At 38.5% G+C, this 19,341-nt stretch overlaps 1 protein-coding gene across 1 annotated transcript in view; it reads right to left on the bottom strand.

The window, feature by feature from the left end:
- Positions 1–10,167: 10,167 nt before the first annotated feature.
- The window catches only part of LOC149532224 (ARM repeat superfamily protein), a 298,977-nt gene continuing 289,803 nt past the window's right edge, over positions 10,168–19,341 (bottom strand). The window contains exons 25-27 of the mRNA XM_089808702.1: positions 11,512–11,630; positions 11,309–11,386; positions 10,168–11,202 (exon numbers count right to left, since the gene is read on the bottom strand). Of these exons, the coding sequence (XP_089664828.1) occupies positions 10,861–11,202; positions 11,309–11,386; positions 11,512–11,630 (539 nt within the window). The 3' untranslated portion in view covers positions 10,168–10,860. The remainder of the gene's footprint in view (positions 11,203–11,308; positions 11,387–11,511; positions 11,631–19,341) is intronic.

Raw genomic sequence — 19,341 nt, 5'->3', positions numbered from 1 at the left:
TAGACCTATTGCTTTCATGAATTTTCCATGTCATGTTCTCCTTATAAATAGTAGGGACTCTGGCCTTGTAAATAGTAGGGGGCTATTTCACACTTTTAGTCATCTTTTTGGGCAGAGCCCATCTTGGTGCCTCTTGCGCTTGAAGGCATTTAGGTTTTTGGTGAAGGATAGATACGATTGTATATCATAGTTTAACTAGAATCCATGAAAATAAGATCCCTCCAAACCTGAGTATGCCCCCCCCCCCCCCCCCCCCCCCCACCCTCCCAAAGAATAATTATCTACAGAAAGGGGGTGGGCCCAACTATAGCTCCCTCTCACTGCACTAGCCCCTATTATTCTTTGGCACCCTACTTTTATAATTCCAGGTTAGGTGGGACAATACTTTTGTAGGATATATTGATCGCCTAAAATTATATGGGAATATTTGTAGATAGGGCCTCCCACCTTTGCAGGGCTAACCTTGCAAAGAATCCAAATTTTATAGCTTTTGTAGTTTGGGGATAAAGACGAAGAAGCATAAAGGTAATATCCTCACCTATTCAAGAGCTTGTTGGCCTAGAACCAGTGTCAGTACCTATTACCCCATACCAATTTGAGACTCATTAGATCAACATTCCAGAGCCCATTAGAGAATCACAACTCCACTCAAGATCCTTCCCAGGTCAAAAGCCCTTATTCAACATACCTTAGATTTTAGACCCGAGGCTATTTATGGATGTGTTGGAATCCCAACTTGAGCAAGCTTGAGAGAAAGACTTGTTCAATAGCCATTACCTCACTTAGTGTCCCTTCCAATTCGCATAAAGAATTTTAGGGAAATGCAATAACCAATTGTGCGAATAGATAGGGATAGGGGCCACAAGAAAGCTATTGGGTGGGCCCCTAATATTTTACTACGGGCTTCACTAGAAGGGGGCAATTTTGGATCTTTCAATAGCCGCCCTACAATTATATGGGGTTGATCTTGTTGTTTAATATAGAGTTCTATCTCCTTAAATACTATCTCGCTAGTTAGCATCTCTCCATGTTCCTATTTGATGTTTTGTAGTTAGAGAGCCAAAATAAGGAGTTTGAGTAGTGAAGGCAACAACAAGAAAGGTAGGAACAAAGGGGGGAGTACTCCACCTAGCATTTCTTCCATCTTCATATTCATAGATTTTCTAAGCTCCACCCACAATTCCCCTACTAGCTTAGAAACCTAAATTTGGAAAGGGGAATGGTCTAGTAGGGGCATTGTGGGAAGGTTATGATGCTAGTAAGCTCGTTAAGTAAGTAGAAGATCTCATTATGAAGCTATCAACATCTCTATCTCTACATAAATCATAAGTAGCTCTAAGTTATTCCTCTTCTAGAAGACATAGGTCAACTCATTGAACTTCTTCCATGAAATGAGTGTTTCCTATCATTCTCTTTGATCTCTCACCACCAAACCCATAGACAATAGTTCGACATCAAGTAGTTCTTGCCTACCTCTCACATTCCCTTGTCTCGGGCTTTTTCCCACCAATCCCATTCTTTCACACCCAACTGACCCCAGAGGCTAGCTAATGTTGTGTCCATCTATCCCTCAGATCATTTGAATGAAAGAAATCGATACCAAAATAAGGACTTGGTCCGCAATGAATCAATAAAATGTTCACTCACACACATGCATACTAGAATGGGTGCACTCATCCCACTTTGTAATGACCAACCGTCCAATCTTGGAATTTCTACTATTCTAAGGGTCGAGACTTCCAAAGTAGGAGCAAGGATGTAGGTACTCCCATAAAAATTGGTCCTAACCCCCACCCACTATAGTGTTGGGTGGATAGGTTACTTCCCCCAATTCTAATTCTAGTTATCCTCGACTAGGGCTAAGGAGCCTCCAAAGCCTTTGCATCAACTGTTGGAGTAGGGCTACATAGGGGTAGGTTATCCTCTAATAGCTAGTCCTAGCCCCCACCCTATCCCCTAGCCTTACCCTCACCCAATGTGTGTGTGCAGAGGGTAGGTCCTAACCTAAGGGCCATGTGACTTCCCTCTGCATGCAAACCCATGTTACGTATAGAATTTCCTATAGAAAGGTATGGGCCTCCCCCTTACTATGGAAAACTCCCACTTTCCCTATGTGCACAATGGCATAAGTCTTCTATGATTGTAGAGGCCCCTACATTTACTATTTTGCATATGGCAGTTGTACTCAATTTTATAAGTAACATGGGTGGGAACTATAGGCTTAGGTTGGAGTGGGTGGCCCTCTATTCTATTGAGATAGTTTATTCTTCCCTTCAGTAGCTTGGGGAGACATATAGAACCATATTACCCATCACCGATCATAGTTTGCTCCATCCAATTGCTTGCTCGATACGTGCAAATCTGTGAGTGGGAAGTGCATGTATAAAGAATGATTTGCCATCGCAATATGGTACACCTATTCATTCCATCATTGTACTCTCCCTAATATCTATGGGCAACCAAGTTGAAAAACCTAGAAATACAGGTCTTTAGGGATTTATCTTAGCACAGGGCGGAGAACAAGGACCTCTATATTTGCAAGTTGGGTGATTGAAGCAGTTCAGAAGAGAGTGCAAGTTTCAGAGTGCCATAGAATCAACTGGCACATTGTATGCCCAACACTATAGTGGGGGCCCCCATTACCTTCATCCTGCACCATAGAATAGTAGGGGCCCACCCTATAATGTCCCCACTAGTTAGGACAAGAAACCATGCAAAACCAATATTAGAACTTATATAATAATAAACTCAATTTCATTATTCTATCCTCTAACCTAACCCCAACCTTTAAGATCTCTTCATATCGGGATGACTAACCCTCCCAAGTATCTCTAGGTCCTAAATGATATAATATCAATTCTAGAACCAACCTCGGTTACTTCTATGTCTTTTATGGAGTGCTCCCTCTAAGGTCCTTCCTGAAGGACATGTCATCTATCTAGGGCCCTTATCACATGTGCATATGTTACCTTCAATGGAAAATTCCAGCCATATAACCATATTAAGATTACTCTCTTTCTTAATAGGTACTCTCTTGATCTTAGGATATTAACCATATTAAGATCACTCTCTTCCATAAAGGGACTCTCTTGATCTTAACAATTAACCATATTAGATCATGTGTATCATTCTCTTAGAACTCCACAACTACATATCCATTTATAGTTTTGTATATATGTATATGTATACATTATCTATAAAAATACATTCATAATTACAATAGAAATATATTCATAATTATGATAAAAATATATTCATAATTACAATTAAACCAATAGAATCATACTTCCCTTACCTTGGTTTGATCCCCTAATTTTCCTTGTGTGGTTGAAAAAGACTTCCTCTTTGTACACCCCCCTCTTTATTAAGTACACTCTTCAAAATATTTGTTTGATTTAACAAATGAGAGAGATCAATATATAAATTTGAACACCTTTTTATTTACCTTTGTTGTCTTGTGGGAACCAATGACCAATCATGTGATCTTATGTCTTATTTTTGAATTGTCAAATTCAATGTTTAGCTTTTGTATGATTTTCTTATTAAATCATGCATGCACCCTTATTCCATATTTGATCCTTCATTCCCAAGCCCTTGCTGATGTGTTTTTAAGCTGAAATGATCCATTCTCAAGTATGAGTTAGTGCATGTCGTATTCCTTCCTTCTACTCCAAACACCCCATGGCATTTTTTTTCTTTTAATGATTTACTCTACATTTGTCCTCTTATATTAATTTGCATACATAGATCCATTCCTAAATGGTAATAAATTATGGTTTTTATTAGTTCAAAAGTCACTCTTGTTATGTCAAGAATTAGCCTTGATACATAGTAGGAGATGCATTCTTTTATGTAGAAATTGCATATCATGTCTTTTTGTCACCCATATTCCTTTAATTGTCTTAGTTATTATTTTTCATTTAATTAGTAATGTTGTTTTATTTAATGTATATATAGTTTATTTAGTCAACAATATTAATAAATATATAATATTTCATCTTGATATACTAATATATTTGTTCAATTGATTAAGTCCATTTGATGTTGATTTATTCATATTGTTATAGATATTATATGTATATTTAATTATTGCAAATTGTTATTCTTGTCATTATTACATGTTTAGTTGATATTTGTTTATTTAATTTAATGATTCTTAGTACTGCTCCAATCCCTTTATCAACACATCACTCTTAATCTTTCTAACAAAATAGATGATGATTTAAACCTGCATATTTAATTGATAGTCATTGGTTCATTTTGGGAACTACATATGAGTTAGTGATGATTGATGCTCTATTCCACAATTCTTAATGGTTTCATTTTACTTCAATTTTATTCATATTATGTATTATTATTAAATCTTGTTTCATAAAGGGTTATCACACATCTCGGGTCTTTAGACTCCCGATCATCGAGGAAATTGTTTAGATAATCAACTGAGGGTGGGGGGATACAATGTTGTAAATGGGAATAAGGTGTCTATAATTTGGAGCTTTACCCTTCGAATAGTAGAGGACACACTACCATAGTCCTACTATTTTAAGGGGAGGAGCCCTCCTATCAAGCCCCTGGGTGGATTAATTAATTGTTCCAAGTGGCCAGGTAGATTAGTTGTTGTAGGTGGAAGCGGTGTCCCTACGTCCCGTGGGGAAGGTTTCCCCCATCAATGTGAGTATATGTCCTTGTTTGCATGTGTTTAGGCAGTGGAGTTTTAGGTAGGGTAAGTAGTTTGGTTCAAGGGTTGCCCTCTTGTCTAGGTAGGTTGCCCCCATCACTCCCATCAATAAATGGCTCTCTGTTATAGCTTTTTGTTCTTTTAGTGGGGCGGATAAGTAGCAGTCCTTAGCCCAATGGGAGGTTCCCTACCTATCTCCTCGAAGTGTAGTATTGTTCAATCCAAGAGAGAGTTGGGTTTGTCTTTCGTCCCTCCGTCCTTGGTTGTTTTTCTCAGTGTCAAGGTTAGTTAGTGGTATTCCTTGTCATGGCTCGATGACAAGAATGGCATCGATGCTTCACCTTTGTGACCCTACTATTCTAATGGCAGTGAATGGGCCTACAAAGAGAGAAAGTTTGGCTTTGGCTTCTTTGTTCTAGTGAGTCCAACTTTTACTAGAAGATTCTATATGTAACATGTCTACTATACTCCCCTAGCACTTGTTGCCTCGCCTATCCTTTTGTACAAGTTGATTATATTCTTTTCATTCCCTAAAATATGGTAGATCTTTGCATCTTATAAAATAGTTGCAACTTGGTGAGTACTATAAGGAAAGATTCTATTCTTTGGGATAGGCTTTCTCCTATGTGTTTAGGTGGGCCCTCAACTGTCTCTGGGGGGCCTACTATTCTATGGGCAATATTACCCCATGCATGTAGGGTACGAACCCCTACTATTCTATGGCCCCCTACTATTAAAGGGCCTTGAAAAATCGGATAATTCATTAAGCTATCTGATGCGTAGTAGGTAAGTTGGCCCCAATTAATAGGTTAAGTTGTCCCAATCCATGGATAGGTGGTAGGTGAGTTGGTCCCCAATAAACCCAATGGGCGTGAATGTTACGTAGAGAATTATCTATCTTGCAATTGTGGGGATGGGTGGGTGGTAGAATTATACTTGTTTCCCTTGCATCCATCAGAAGAAGCATCTAAAGCCTTCCATTTGATAGATGAGTCAGTCAGTCAAACATCTAATCCTACTCTATTGGCAGGACAAAATCACCCTCAAAATAGTAGGGGCCCAGTACAACTATCTCCTCCCAACCCAATGCAAAGGCTGACCAGTAGTTCCTTCTGTCCATGCATGTAGCGAATCACATTAGTTCAATGTCAAATCTAATCCCGCCTTCTACCCACTTGCATATATAATGGTAGGGGGGATGGACCAGTGGGACTACAGATTTTTTTGCTCGAAGCAAGAGATGGGGCAGTAAGGCCTTTTTGCCCACATTAGCAGTTAGTTGGATCACAGATTTCTCTCTTGTTAATGACACCCTACTATCTACCTACTATTCTAAAGGCCCCACCCAATATGCCCCTTCAGTTGGGTTCCTGCACACCCTTCGCTATATGTAGGGTGGGGGGCTATGGTCTCAACCAAGATAGATACAGTGATATACCTTGACATGCACCAAAAGCCCTCTACAGGTAGACAAAGATTTGACTTACCCACATGAATGACCAAAATTGAAAGCCAAAAGTAGGGTACCAACTAGATATGAGAGCAGGAACCAACCCTAACATCATGTGGTTCCAGAGGCATCTAAAGAGTTGAATGAATTTTGATAAACTATATGGGATAGGGTGTTCCAGTAGAGTGTCACTAATGCCTTGCTGGGAGACTACTTTATTTGCCAAAAAAATCATTATTAGATATACGAAACACAACATTGTACATTTCGATGTCAGAGAAAGATTTATCCTCTAGATAATGGCACTTGCTAGAGGTTGGAAATTATGATTCCCCATGCCATAGAAAAGTAGGGAACATAACATTGACTATTCCCTCCTTATGTTAGCTTATTCTAGCAAGTTTATTCATTTACTGCTTAGTCCGACCCATTACAATAGTAGGGCCTCCCTATATCCTTCTAAATTTTGTGTGTGGCGCCCCTACTCCAATTATTATAGAGGGGGGAGGGGGAAGGGGGCATAGTTTAGCAAATTGGTTAATTAAGGACGAGTTGGGCCCACCCTATTCTATTATTCCTTACTATTCTAAAAGAAATCAACCACCTAGAATAAACAAATAACTATACCCCCCACATAACATTAGTTAGGGAAGTAGGGTGGCCCCTCCTATGCCCCATGTTACAGGTGGGCCCAATTATTATTATTATAGGGGCGATGGGAGGAGAGTAGGGGGTGCTTGCTAGTGATAATATGTCATTTTAATCTAGTTGGGGCCTCTTACCTTCCAAATAGTAGGGGCATGTAGGGTGGATGGGAACTATAGTGGAGAGGCCCATGTAATTGTAGGAATCAAGAAATGGATGCTCCTATGGCTAACACATTCTAGGTTCTATGATTTTTACGTTGATTCCCACCCAAAAATAAGAACTGGAGAACCCTAGGCAAATGTCTGCAAGCCAGAGCTAATGACAGAGGTAGGTCGACTAATTCATTTCAATGGAGGATTTGGTGAGTACGAGAGTGTCTGCTTGTAAGGAGAGGAACACATGAAGGTCTCAGCAATTGGGAGTACAATTATTTCAAAGAAATGTCGCAAGCAAGTTGAATCAATATGAAGACAAGCCTTTATTTCATCTCTCTGTTCATTCCACCTCTTTAATAATTACTGCTAGTGTTCTGAAGGTTAATTGTGCTTGGTCAGGGGTCCAACTGATACTATTTCAGTTGCACATTCTAGGTTTGGTTCAGTATCGAAACTATTGGGTCTGCCTATCTGCCTCAAAGTTGACTCATGTATGCTTAATCCTTTGGGTTCAACTTTTGTTGGGCAATAGCTTTTGAGATCACTCAACCTAATGAACCATCCTTCCCCACCCAACTATAGGTTATTCTAGGCCCCTACAAGCTCAGGCTAGCAAGCTTCAACATCAATTGATGCCAATTTTATAGAGGGGGTGGGAAGGAACGGTTAGGGTGCCCAGTGATGGGCTCATTCAAATTCCATTAGATATAGCTGCAAAAGTGAGCCAATGCCCTACTATCAACACTAGTGAGAAGAAAAAAGTAGATTTTTGAAGGATTGGAATTTCATATAGCAATTATGCCCTCCACCCTGTTTTGGCCCCTCGCAAATAGTAGGGGGCTTGTAACCCACCCGAGGGAATCTTAGTTCATTGGGAGGCCCTCTAAAACATCATTGTGGAGGGCATGTTAAGTATAGATGCTTCTGTAAGCCAATTTTATGTTCCCACGTACCAAATTCTATATGTAGCATGCCCACCCCCAACCACCCACTTCTATTTTCCCCATACCCAACAACATTAGCGACCCTATAGAGTGGGCTCCTCTCTTTATTGTTGAAGTGACTGGGCATTAGTCAAATTCTATATGTAACATGCCCACCACCACCCTACAGGGAACCCTATGATTCCCACCTTGTAGTGCAATCACGACATGTCCTCCCACCCACCACTAGAATCCCCACCCAATTCTGGAAAGATAGTTTTCAACCACAAATATTGAAATAATTATTCAGTCATTCATTCATGTTACTCACAAGTAGATCAAACTTTCCCCCTACTATTTACTAGAGAACTATTGAACCCACATTAATGATTGCCCATAGAATAGTAGGGGCCCACTTCCCATGCAGGTGATTGTCATCTTATTAGATGATTGGTTGAGGCCGGCACAACTAGACTTCCCAACCCACCCCTAGATTAGGTGGTGGATACATCCATTTTACCATGGCATCTACTTGCATTTTTTATTTGTTCCCTAATTGTTGGGTCATTACATATGAAACAAGGAGGATTGACCAAGGTCGACCAACTTCAATAGATTTGACTGAAAGGCCAATTGATCGTAGAATTTCCTTTATTTGGTGAGCCATAGCCATCTATTATTTGGTTTTGCATCCACTAGGGTTAGTAATGCCACAAATGCACTTTGAACGACACGAGCGAGAGGAATTGTTCTGGCGCATAATTTCTCTATTTACCTGGGCAAGGCGATGATGAAGCATATTGGGCCCCTATTGCCTTTATTCCAATACGTGACTGCACCTACCTACAATTATGCATGCAGAGTGTGATGAAAGCATTCCTTAAGAAATATCCAAAGTTGACTATCAAAACAATAGAATCCCTTCAAGCCACTAGAATATTTGTATCCCTAGGATTGCTTCCCACTGATTGATTAACGATGTGACTGTTGTAGGGGCTTGATGTCCTAGACATTCCCAAATGGATAAGAGCTTGTACCCTGTTGTTGGGCCTCCTATCCTATCTACTACTACTGCTACCTAGCCTCGACTTTTTTGCCTAAGGAAAACAAGAGCTAGAATAGAATTGGAAGCAATAGCTAGAGGTGATGTGCTTAGCTCATGGAGAAGCTCCCAAGCCATTGAAATATCCCCTAATGATTGAGAGAGGGTTGCACCATTCCATAGAATAGTAGGGCACTAGTTCCATTCCGCTTGGTTCTAATCTCCCAATTTCATTCATTCCCCACCATCTATGCCTTCTCCACTTTCACATCGTCGTTAGATATAGTTAATACATATATAGATTGGTCGAGCTGAAATATTGATCCACAGGCGAGTTTGCCCCTATCTATTCTATGGCAACTTTTCTTGGAGCAAGAGTCAAGCCATAGTCAAAGATGGGAGCAGCCAGCCAATCTTCTTCATGCCGAGGCTCAAAAGCGGCAATGTTGCATTGAGCCCCATCTTTGGTCCAGCTTTGTGGACCTCGGCCACCAAGCTTATCTTCTTCATCAGAAAAAGACCTAGAGGGATGTCAAGTTGGGGCTGCAGAGGAGCAGACCTAACATTGTGACCCAACAGAGCATTGACCGAGATTACATCGTAAATGGGTACCTAACATGGCCTAGTAGCTAGGACCGGTGATCATAAACTCATAATCATCATTTTGTCCCATTTGCATGTCTACTACTCCCTGACTTGCACTTAAGGGAGGTGTTAGAGTTAATGAGGTACTCTACCCAACTAGTTCATTAGTAGGTCCTATTGAGTTGCTACATTTACTTAGGTACACAAAATCTTTCTGAAAGTCTTAGTTAATTAGATCTTTTCTTATCTTCGTATTTACTTCTCGTTGTAGGACATCTAATAATTATCAAGTAAGTTTTCTCATTCCATAATATTAAGACACATATAATAATCTTATCTAATCCTATCTATTAACCTTGTGTCCATAATCAAGTGTTCTTTTTCTCTTGCTGCTCCTGTGGAAACTATCTTTCTGGTTTTTAGGTGATCATGAAGGATTTAGTCCATTTGTGGCTAACGTAATCATATTCCTGTTCTCAAATTTTATGGGGTTAAATTTGGTGAAATTGTCTGGACCCCAATGCTCTAGTGTTTGAGTACTCACCTTCATTAGAGTATACAAACAAATTTCCAGTGAACTTTTCAATCATTCAAGAATATCTATTGTCATTTTTGTCAAATTGAATTTAAAGGCATGTGTTAACAGAACAAAGCTAAAATAAATTAAAATTGTCTGAGACCTCAGATGCAAAAACTCATAACTAGCCAGCTAGCTGCTCATAAAAAAAGAACAGAAATTTAAGTTACAGATAAAACTGAAATTACAAAAGAAGTCTGCCATAATTTAATCAAGGGCTCAATGCATGTTCATACATGTTTATGAATGCCCAGTAGTTAACTCCTCATGGGTAAGACAGAATGATAACATGGTTACGAATACCCAGTACTTAACTCCTCATTGGTAAGACAGAATGATAACATGGTTATGAATGCCCAGAACTTAACTCCTCATGGGTAAGACAGGATGATAACATGGTTATGAATGCCCAGTCCTTAACTCCTCATGGGTAAGATTGGATAATAATCTCCTGACTTGTTATTAACACAGCTCAGAGAATGTGCTTCTCTCCTCCTTTCTTCAGCAGGAATGATATCAGTAGCAGAATATCCTGGATTGTTTTCTGCAGAAACATTGTCATCTCACCCAATATTAAGGCTTCATTGACTGCTTGTATGGGATATAGACTGCCTTGACCTGTTCTTAAACCATGGACGCAACATGTGCTTCTCGACTCCAACAGCTCCCCCATGCCTCTGACACCACCATGCCCGTGACAAAGGGCTTTCAACAATTTAACTCTATAAAAAATGTGGCTCCCTTTACCTGCTATTATCCACAACTGTCCAAAACAGTAGATGAAGATTGAATTTGGGATACATCAACGAACTTGAGAAGCCAAAATCTCTAGTTTTGACACAAGATGTGGATGATTACCACATTGATACATTCCTATTAATGCTTGAATTGCCATTGAAAAGCTTGCTTTCTTATCCATCAATGGTTCTTCAATAGTAATGGATTCAGCATCAGTACAAATCTCAGCAAACTTGTACTCCAATGATATTTGTTCATCACTAACTGTATTCAAGAAATCATATTCTCTGCCCATCTGTCTATGTAAATATTTTGATGTTCCACTTAACTGAAAATCGGCATGAGCTTCAAACTTCAGGATTGCAGTGCAAATTGACTTTAACCACTCTTCTAAAAAAGATGCCCTCTAAATGCAGCCAACAAGATTAAAGAAAAATCAGTATTACTGGACAAATGGCTTTGCACAATTAAATTCCATATTATTTGGAAGTTAAAAATAAAAAACTGCTCACCTTGGCAAGAAAATCGTTTAGAATTTTATAGTCTTCTGGCAAAGCAAGACTAAAAATATGAAGGGTGGTTGATGTTAACTGTAAAACTTGCCATAAAATTCTTCAGATTGATATGTTTGGCAAAATAAGAAAAATGAAACAAAAGAACTTGTCACCAATACTGTGGAATATATTTCGACATAATGAGAACAGAAACCACATACCTGCTCTTCAAGTGTTCTCCTATACTTAAAGCTTGAAGGTACAATGTCACAATTGCTATGTAGAGCTTCAAGTGTGTGCCCTAAGGTCTGTGCAATATCAGCAAATGAATCCCCATACTCTGCAGCCACAAAGAAAAAATTAAACTGGATTGCAAAAAGATTGCAGATAAAACAAATCTTAACCCTAAAACAGCACAATTTTCAATTTCACCATTACTCTACCCAGTATATTTAGAATCTTTGATTTACTGTCAACTAGGAATAGCAGAATTTATTATATCTGACAATGAGAAACACACTCCTTATGGAAGTTGAGCAAACATTCAACACCACTCAATAAAATAATAAACATTATTCTGCTTATATAAGGTGTAACAATAATCTAAAACTAAATGACAAAGCCAATCAAATCTGCTTATGTAAATCTCAGTGGCAATTACAAGAAATGTTGCAACAAAAGGATAATCCTATAAATAAAGGCGTTGGAAAACCTCAAAATTCTAAATGCTAGGAGTGAGTACACATTTATGCTGACATTTGGAAAACTTCTTTTCATAACATATAAAATGGCCATTTAATGCAATTGAAGAACCTGGAGCAATTGCCACAAAAATTGTGTAGTTCCTTAAGAAATTGAATCAGGGCCCTAGACAGACTGCTGGAGAGTGAAAGATCCCTGATGGATGCCCTTGTTGATCTGTTGTAGTTTTTAAATTAATAAACTATATTTTCCTATGATTTCTTTGATGGTCTTTGAGAATAGACAGAAGATGCAAAAGGTTTTGTTTTTGTTTTGTGTTTTTTAATAGTTTTCACAATAGTAATGAATAATGAACAATAAACATGAGAGGAGACTGAAAATAAATAAGAGCATAGAGCCAAATCAGAATTGCTATAAATCGTACCAAGTAGATTTCTAATTTATAAAGCCAAATAATATATCCAATGTAGTTCCAAGGAGCTTACATCCAACAATGATGCCAAATTGCTGCAAATGGCAGCCCTAAGACTGCAAGGAATCACATCCCAGCTGAAAGAATCAATCTGCAACTCTAAAACTATAAATCTGCAACCTGAATCCACAATAAAGAATGGCGTACTCTATCCTTGATAGCAACGCACACTGTCTGAAGAATCCAATGCCAATAATTGCTGAGAGCTACGTCCCAACCAATTCAGAACCTGGGGTTTGCGTCCCAGATGAAGAATTGCTCTCTCAGAGCCAATTCACAAAAACAAGTTTTTCAATATGCAAATGATAATAAGAAATTAGGTCTCCATCTCCTTATATCCCCTTCCAACTATAATAAAATAACATTTTCCCAATTAAAGTCGTCCATGCTATAGGAAAAACATTACTTTATTAAAATTCCATAGCTGAAGGCACCAAAAAGTCTACAGATAGTAAAGATCATGTATAATAATTCGAGACCTTTCCAACGAGCTATAACACATAGGTATACCTAATCAACTAAAGCCAGAATCCCCTTATTACTCCAAAATGATTATATTATTAACCTTATTTTAATTTATTTAATCACCAACTTAAGAAATACTAAAATATATTAAAATATTTCCCAAATGGTCCCAAAAGGCCCAAAATGACCAATCAAACATGAATCTAACCTTGTCACCTGTCTGTGACTGATGCCGGACAAGATGGGTCAACTGGCAATCCATCCCTAAAATCTAGGGATGCTCCTAAAAAGTAGGAGACAACCCCAATCAACCAAAATTGAGTCCCAATGACTCTCCCCTACTGTGTGCACCTCTGAGAGAATTGTCACTGAACTGGGAGTTCCTCCTAAAAAATAGGAGATGCACTCGAAGTCTCCAAAACGTTTGCTGAGGTCTCCAAATGCCTCCTAGACCACTCCTAGTCAATCTCTACAAATTAGGAATCCCTCCTAAATTGTAGAAAACTGTTGTGTACTGCTCCAAACTACTTGGGAAGCTCATGCATGACTCTCAAAGCCCTTGGGTTGGTTCCCTCTATGCTCTACTGGCCTATGAGAACCAGATAATAGACCAACCTTGCTAGAAATGTTGTCACTAAGGAAGGGCAGAAATTGGGGACATGACAGTCCTCCCTTTCCAAAGATTGCTTGTCCTCAAGGAATGTCAATCCAACTCCACAAACATCAGGCAAGTCCATACCATAACCAAGAATGATCCCAGGGTCCCAAGCCATCCTGGAGGGTTTGTAATTCCCTCTTCTAGAAACACTGTCCTGCACTGCACCCAAACAAGTAACCTCTTGAAAACCCCCTGAAGGAAGAGCAATCAAATACTGTATCAACTTTGTCAACTCCTCAATGAACTGCTCTCCGAAAGAACCAAACTGGAACACTAAAGGCGAAAACTCTAGTAAGCCTACATTGGCTTCCACATCCTCAACTATTGGACTGGAAATCCAAGTGATTCCAGGATTCCAAGTCTGCCTCAAAAGGGAACCACCATGCTGACACTTCGTCACTCTAATATAAATATTAGTGAACCACAAGTTGTGAAGGAATTCATTAGGACCCTGAAGCACCAATGTATCAATGAAACTAGGGCCCGGATCCCAAACCAAAATACCAAATGTACTGAATGAGATGAAGAAGTATCTCAACCGCGCTCCATGAAACATACATACAATGAAGCAGACCAGCAAGGTGTGAAAGTGAACTCCCATAAACCAGTATTCCAACCCACATGACCACCTAACAATGCTGCTATAATTCTGACCAGCAACTCGAATGATATCATAGACGTCATCATACCAATGCTAAACAACAAATGTCCCAAAGAAACACTCCTAAATGCCCTCATACTGAATCATGGATGTAGTCAATGCCAAGTCAAATAGTAAATGATTCCAGCTTGGACAGCCACTAGTCCATAAGGAATCGAAGACTATGGAATCACCAATCAACAAGGATACCACTGCTATATCAATGGATGTAGATGACAAACTCGAAGATGAAGTATGTATGCCATCATGAGAAAAACCAAAGCATATGTCACTTGTACCCAACATTGTAGGATTATCAATTCCTGAATCCCATATCGATCTGAGAAATGTTGCTCCACCCAACCACTGCGCTACTCTGATGTAAACATTTGTATACCAAAAGTGAAGCAACTCAACATGAATCTACTGAAGAAATGCCCAACACATGGTGATACCAAGATCCCAAATCTTTGCACTGACACATCCCTCCGGCATGTGGATACTCATTATGTTGCTGTTGTGAAATTGTACCTCATCTAACCAACTAAGAACTTCACTCCAAATGAAGCCACAATTACTACCAACAACCAATGCTGTTAGGAATTCACAAATGAGCCAATCATCGGCAAGGAAAGTTTGTTGAATACTTTTCCAAGTCCTCCAAACAACTGCTGCAACTTTACTTATATTTTCAGAAATTAGTGTGCCTTCATTAAAGGTTGTTAAGTAAATGTTTTGTTTAACCATGTAACCAACGAAGCCCCTTATATTCTGATCTTGAAAGCCCAATGTAATATTTAAAAAGTCTGAATCTTCAATGAAAAGGTACATCGCTGCCCTATCATATGGAAGAGGTGATAAACCCATTGATGAATGAGAGATGTTTCTAATTCTCAACAAAGACAGGCTCTTTGTGACTGGTCCACTAGGTATGCAACTTAATATATCATTAACTCTTAGTAGGGAAGGATCAACTTCACACTTGAACACCCCAACTTGAATGTAACCAACCCAAGGTTCAAAGTTTAACTCATGAGATGAAAGAGAATTGCTGTTCAAAGTCAGAAAATCAGAAGTATGTTGATACTTTTCCACAATGTTTTTGCGGTCTTCTCTTGCCTCTCCTTCCAAGGTAGGCGACTCCTCTAAAGGTGCTGGTCCATGGGGTGTGTTCAAACAAATATAACATGTCCCATTAACTGCCTTAGCTGCCCAAAATCTGATCCATACCTCTATCTCCATAACTGATATGTTTTCCATTACTAACAAACTCCAAGGTGTAGTATGCCAAACAAACCAAACATTATCAAAATGCAATATCTTTTTAGTAAGCAGCCTCTTAGTCTCCCTAATCATCTCTTTAGGACAAGATGCTTCATATGATCTTAACAATTGTCCTTCCATTGTAGATGATGCATGACTAACCAAATCAGAATCAATAATGTTCCATTCCACACAAATGAAAATAAAACTTGTGGCTGGTCCATCAAGTGTGAAACTAATATCATCATTGTTTGGAGCCTTTAAGGGGCTCTTTAAAAGAGGAATGTCATAAACTTCATGATGCAAACTAGACCAAATTGACTTTTCTAAATCATAACTCTTTTCCTCTTCACACATCTCAACATGCTCTTCTTGTGGACTTACCTCAAGAAGCTCTTCCCTTGTATGCTCAACATCCTCACTTTCTTCCCTTGGAAGAAATAAGGATCTAATGTATGACTCTCTTTGTCTTCTTGCATTATCAAGCTGATTGCATCTTTCCTTGACCTCTTGTAAGTGTCGTCTTGCTTGGGCAGCAAGCATCTTGGCCTTCTTAGCTCTATGTGACCATCCATTGCACGTCTCTTGAGCCTTTTTCACATCTTCCAAGGTGGGGTAAACACAATCAAAACCTTTGTGGTTTGAATCCACAATATAAATCTCATGTGCAACACACTTAACCTGAGTACCATCATAGGAAGACTCAACAACCTCATTATCTTCATGTGAAATGGATAATTACACATGACTAGAGCTATTGTTGCAAAAATTAGAATAGGTATCAGACCTTGGAGACATGCTTTCAGCATCCCTAATGGACTGATCCATGATTGTAATCTCTTCCATTTTGTGATCAACTTGATGAATCAATGGTGTGTTATGTGTCTCCTCCTGATCTAGAGTTATTTCTTCTTTAGAAATCCCATATGATGACTGATTTTTGCTTTTCATAGGCTACAACTCAAATGATAACACATCTTCATGCCTTTTTTCTGCATACTCTGCAAGTGACTGATCCATTATGGTGTTTTTATCATGAACATGGATAGGTTGACACAAATCTTCTTTCTCACATGAAAACATATCATCAACTATGGCATGGTATTCCTTTTTTGCAAGCTGAACCTTATGACAAATTTTTGGATGCATGTCAATGTAATCTTTGAAATGAAAGTTCTCCCTAACATATTGAGGAAGAGTATTATACTCCTCAAGTATGCTAATTACTTCCGCTTTCCTGTCTAGTGGCAATGGATCCTTTTTAGAAGAAGATGATGATCCACTAGCATGTCGAAATTTCTTTGACATAGAATCATTGAACTGCTGCAATTGAAGCTTGAATTTTTTTTGCGACTGTTCCCATTCTTTCCACAGGGTTATATCTCTTAACAATTTTGCCATAATGAACTACCACGCTGACCAATTGAAACTAACATGCCAGAGCAAAAATCGACCCTATACTGCTAATATGAATTATCAAAACTTTTGATCCAGTACCCAGATGCCAAAATGAATTATCAAATTTTTTTAGCTAGTACCCAGATGCTGAAATGAATTATCAAAACCTTTTATCCAATACCCAGATGCCAAAATGAATTATCAAAACTTTTTTGCCAGTACCCAGATGCCGAAATGAATTATCAAAACTTTTTATCCAATACCCAGATGCCAAAATCTGTTGTGACAATTGAAACTAACATGCCAGAGCAAAAATCGACCCTATACTGCTAATATGAATTATCAAAACTTTTGATCCAGTACCCAGATGCCAAAATGAATTATCAAATTTTTTTAGCTAGTACCCAGATGCTGAAATGAATTATCAAAACCTTTTATCCAATACCCAGATGCCAAAATGAATTATCAAAACTTTTTTGCCAGTACCCAGATGCTGAAATGAATTATCAAAACTTTTTATCCAATACCCAGATGCCAAAATCTGTTGTGACAATTTCTCACAAACCCTATAGGTTGGCAGGATGCAGGCTCTGATACCACTGAAAGATCCCTGATGGATGCCCTTGTTGATCTGTTGTAGTTTTTAAATTAATAAACTATATTTTCCTGTGATTTATTTGATGGTCTTTGAGAATAGACAGAAGTTGCAAAAGGTTTTGTTTTTGTTTTGTGTTTTTTGATAGTTTTCAGAATAGTAATGAATAATGAACAATAAACATGAGAGGAGACTGAAAATAAATAAGAGCATAGAGCCAAATCAGAATTGCTATAAATTGTACCAGGCAAATTTCTGATTTATAAAGCCAAATAATAAATCCAATGCAGTTCCAAGGAGCTTACATCCAACAATGATGCCAAACTACTGCAAATGGCAGCCCTAAGACTGTAAGGAATCACATCCCAACTGAAAGAATCAATCTGAAATGCTGAAACCATAAATCTGCAACCTGAATCCACAATAAAGAATGGCATACTCTATCCCTGATAGCAACGCACACTGTCTGAAGAATCCAATGCCAATAACTGCTGAGGGCTACGTCCCAGCCAATCCAGAACCTGGGGTTTGCGTCCCAGATGAAGAATTGCTCTCTCAGAGCCAATTCACAAAAACAAGTTTTTCAATATGCAAAAGATAATAAGAAATTAGGTCTCCATCTCCTTATGTCCCCTTCCAACTATAAATCGAACCCTAAAGGGAAATTAAACTTTGCCCTTTAAATAAAATATAATAAAATAACATTTTCCCAATTAAAGTCGTTCATGCTATAGGAAAAATATTACTTTATTAAAATTCCATTGCTGAAGGCACCAAAAAGTCTATAGATAGTAAAGATCATGTATAATAATTCGAGGCCTTTCCAACGAGCTATAACACATAGGTGTACCTGATCAACTGAAGCCAGAATCCCCTTATTACTCCAAAATGGTTATATTATTAACCTTATTTTAATTTATTTAATCACCAACTTAGGAAATATTAAAATATATTAAAATATTTCCCAAATGGTCCCAAAAGGCCCAAAATGACCAATCAAACATGAATATAACCTTGTCACCTGTCTGTGACTGATGCCGGACAAGATGGGTCAACTAGCAGTCCATCCCTAAAATCTAGGGATGCTCCTAAAAAGTAGGAGACAACCCCAATCAACCAAAATTGAGTCCTAATGACTCTCCCCTACTGTGTGCACCTCTGAGAGAATTGTCACTGAACTAGGAGTTCCTCCTAAAAAATAGGAATGCCTCTTAAAAAATAGGAGATGCACTCTAAGTCTCCCAAACGTTCGCCGAGGTCTCCAAATGCCTCCTAGACCACTCCTAGTCAATCCCTACAAATTAGGAATCCCTCCTAAATTGTAGGAAACTGTTGTGTACTGCTCCAAATTACTTGGGAAGCTCATGCATGACTCTCAAAGCCCTTGGGTTGGTTCCCTCTATGCTCTACTGGCCTATGAGAACCAGATAATAGACCAACCTTGCTAGAAATGTTGTCACTAAGGAAGGGTAGAAATTGGGGACATGACAGAGAGGCATAGTTTGGTTGACTTGTCTACAATCTTGATTCATTGTAGATAGCAAATAGGCATTTTTGAAAAATTTTCAAATGTTTGTCATTTTTAATTTTTTACCATTTTCCACAAAAGGAGGTAGCAAAATCAATTGATTCTAAAGCTGAGTAATAAGCATGTTGAAATTTTTTAGATGAATTGTGGGTCACCATAAATACAAGACACCTTCTATCACATCCCCACCAGTTGTACAAAAACAAGAGTTCTGTGAAGAGGTATATAGGAACTTTGTCAGACACAGTAGTTAGGTCTATCATGTTAGAAATGAACATAAATGTTAGAAGCCTATGCACAAGGCATTATAATAAAGCAAAGAAAAAAAAT

The sequence above is a fragment of the Cupressus sempervirens genome, chromosome 11, assembly GCF_028749045.1.
Source record: "Cupressus sempervirens isolate cs-2001-9-10 chromosome 11, ASM2874904v1, whole genome shotgun sequence".
Classification (NCBI taxonomy): domain Eukaryota; kingdom Viridiplantae; phylum Streptophyta; class Pinopsida; order Cupressales; family Cupressaceae; genus Cupressus; species Cupressus sempervirens.
The sequence above is the reverse complement of the archived record's forward strand: the minus strand, read 5'-3'. Positions and strand labels throughout refer to the sequence as shown.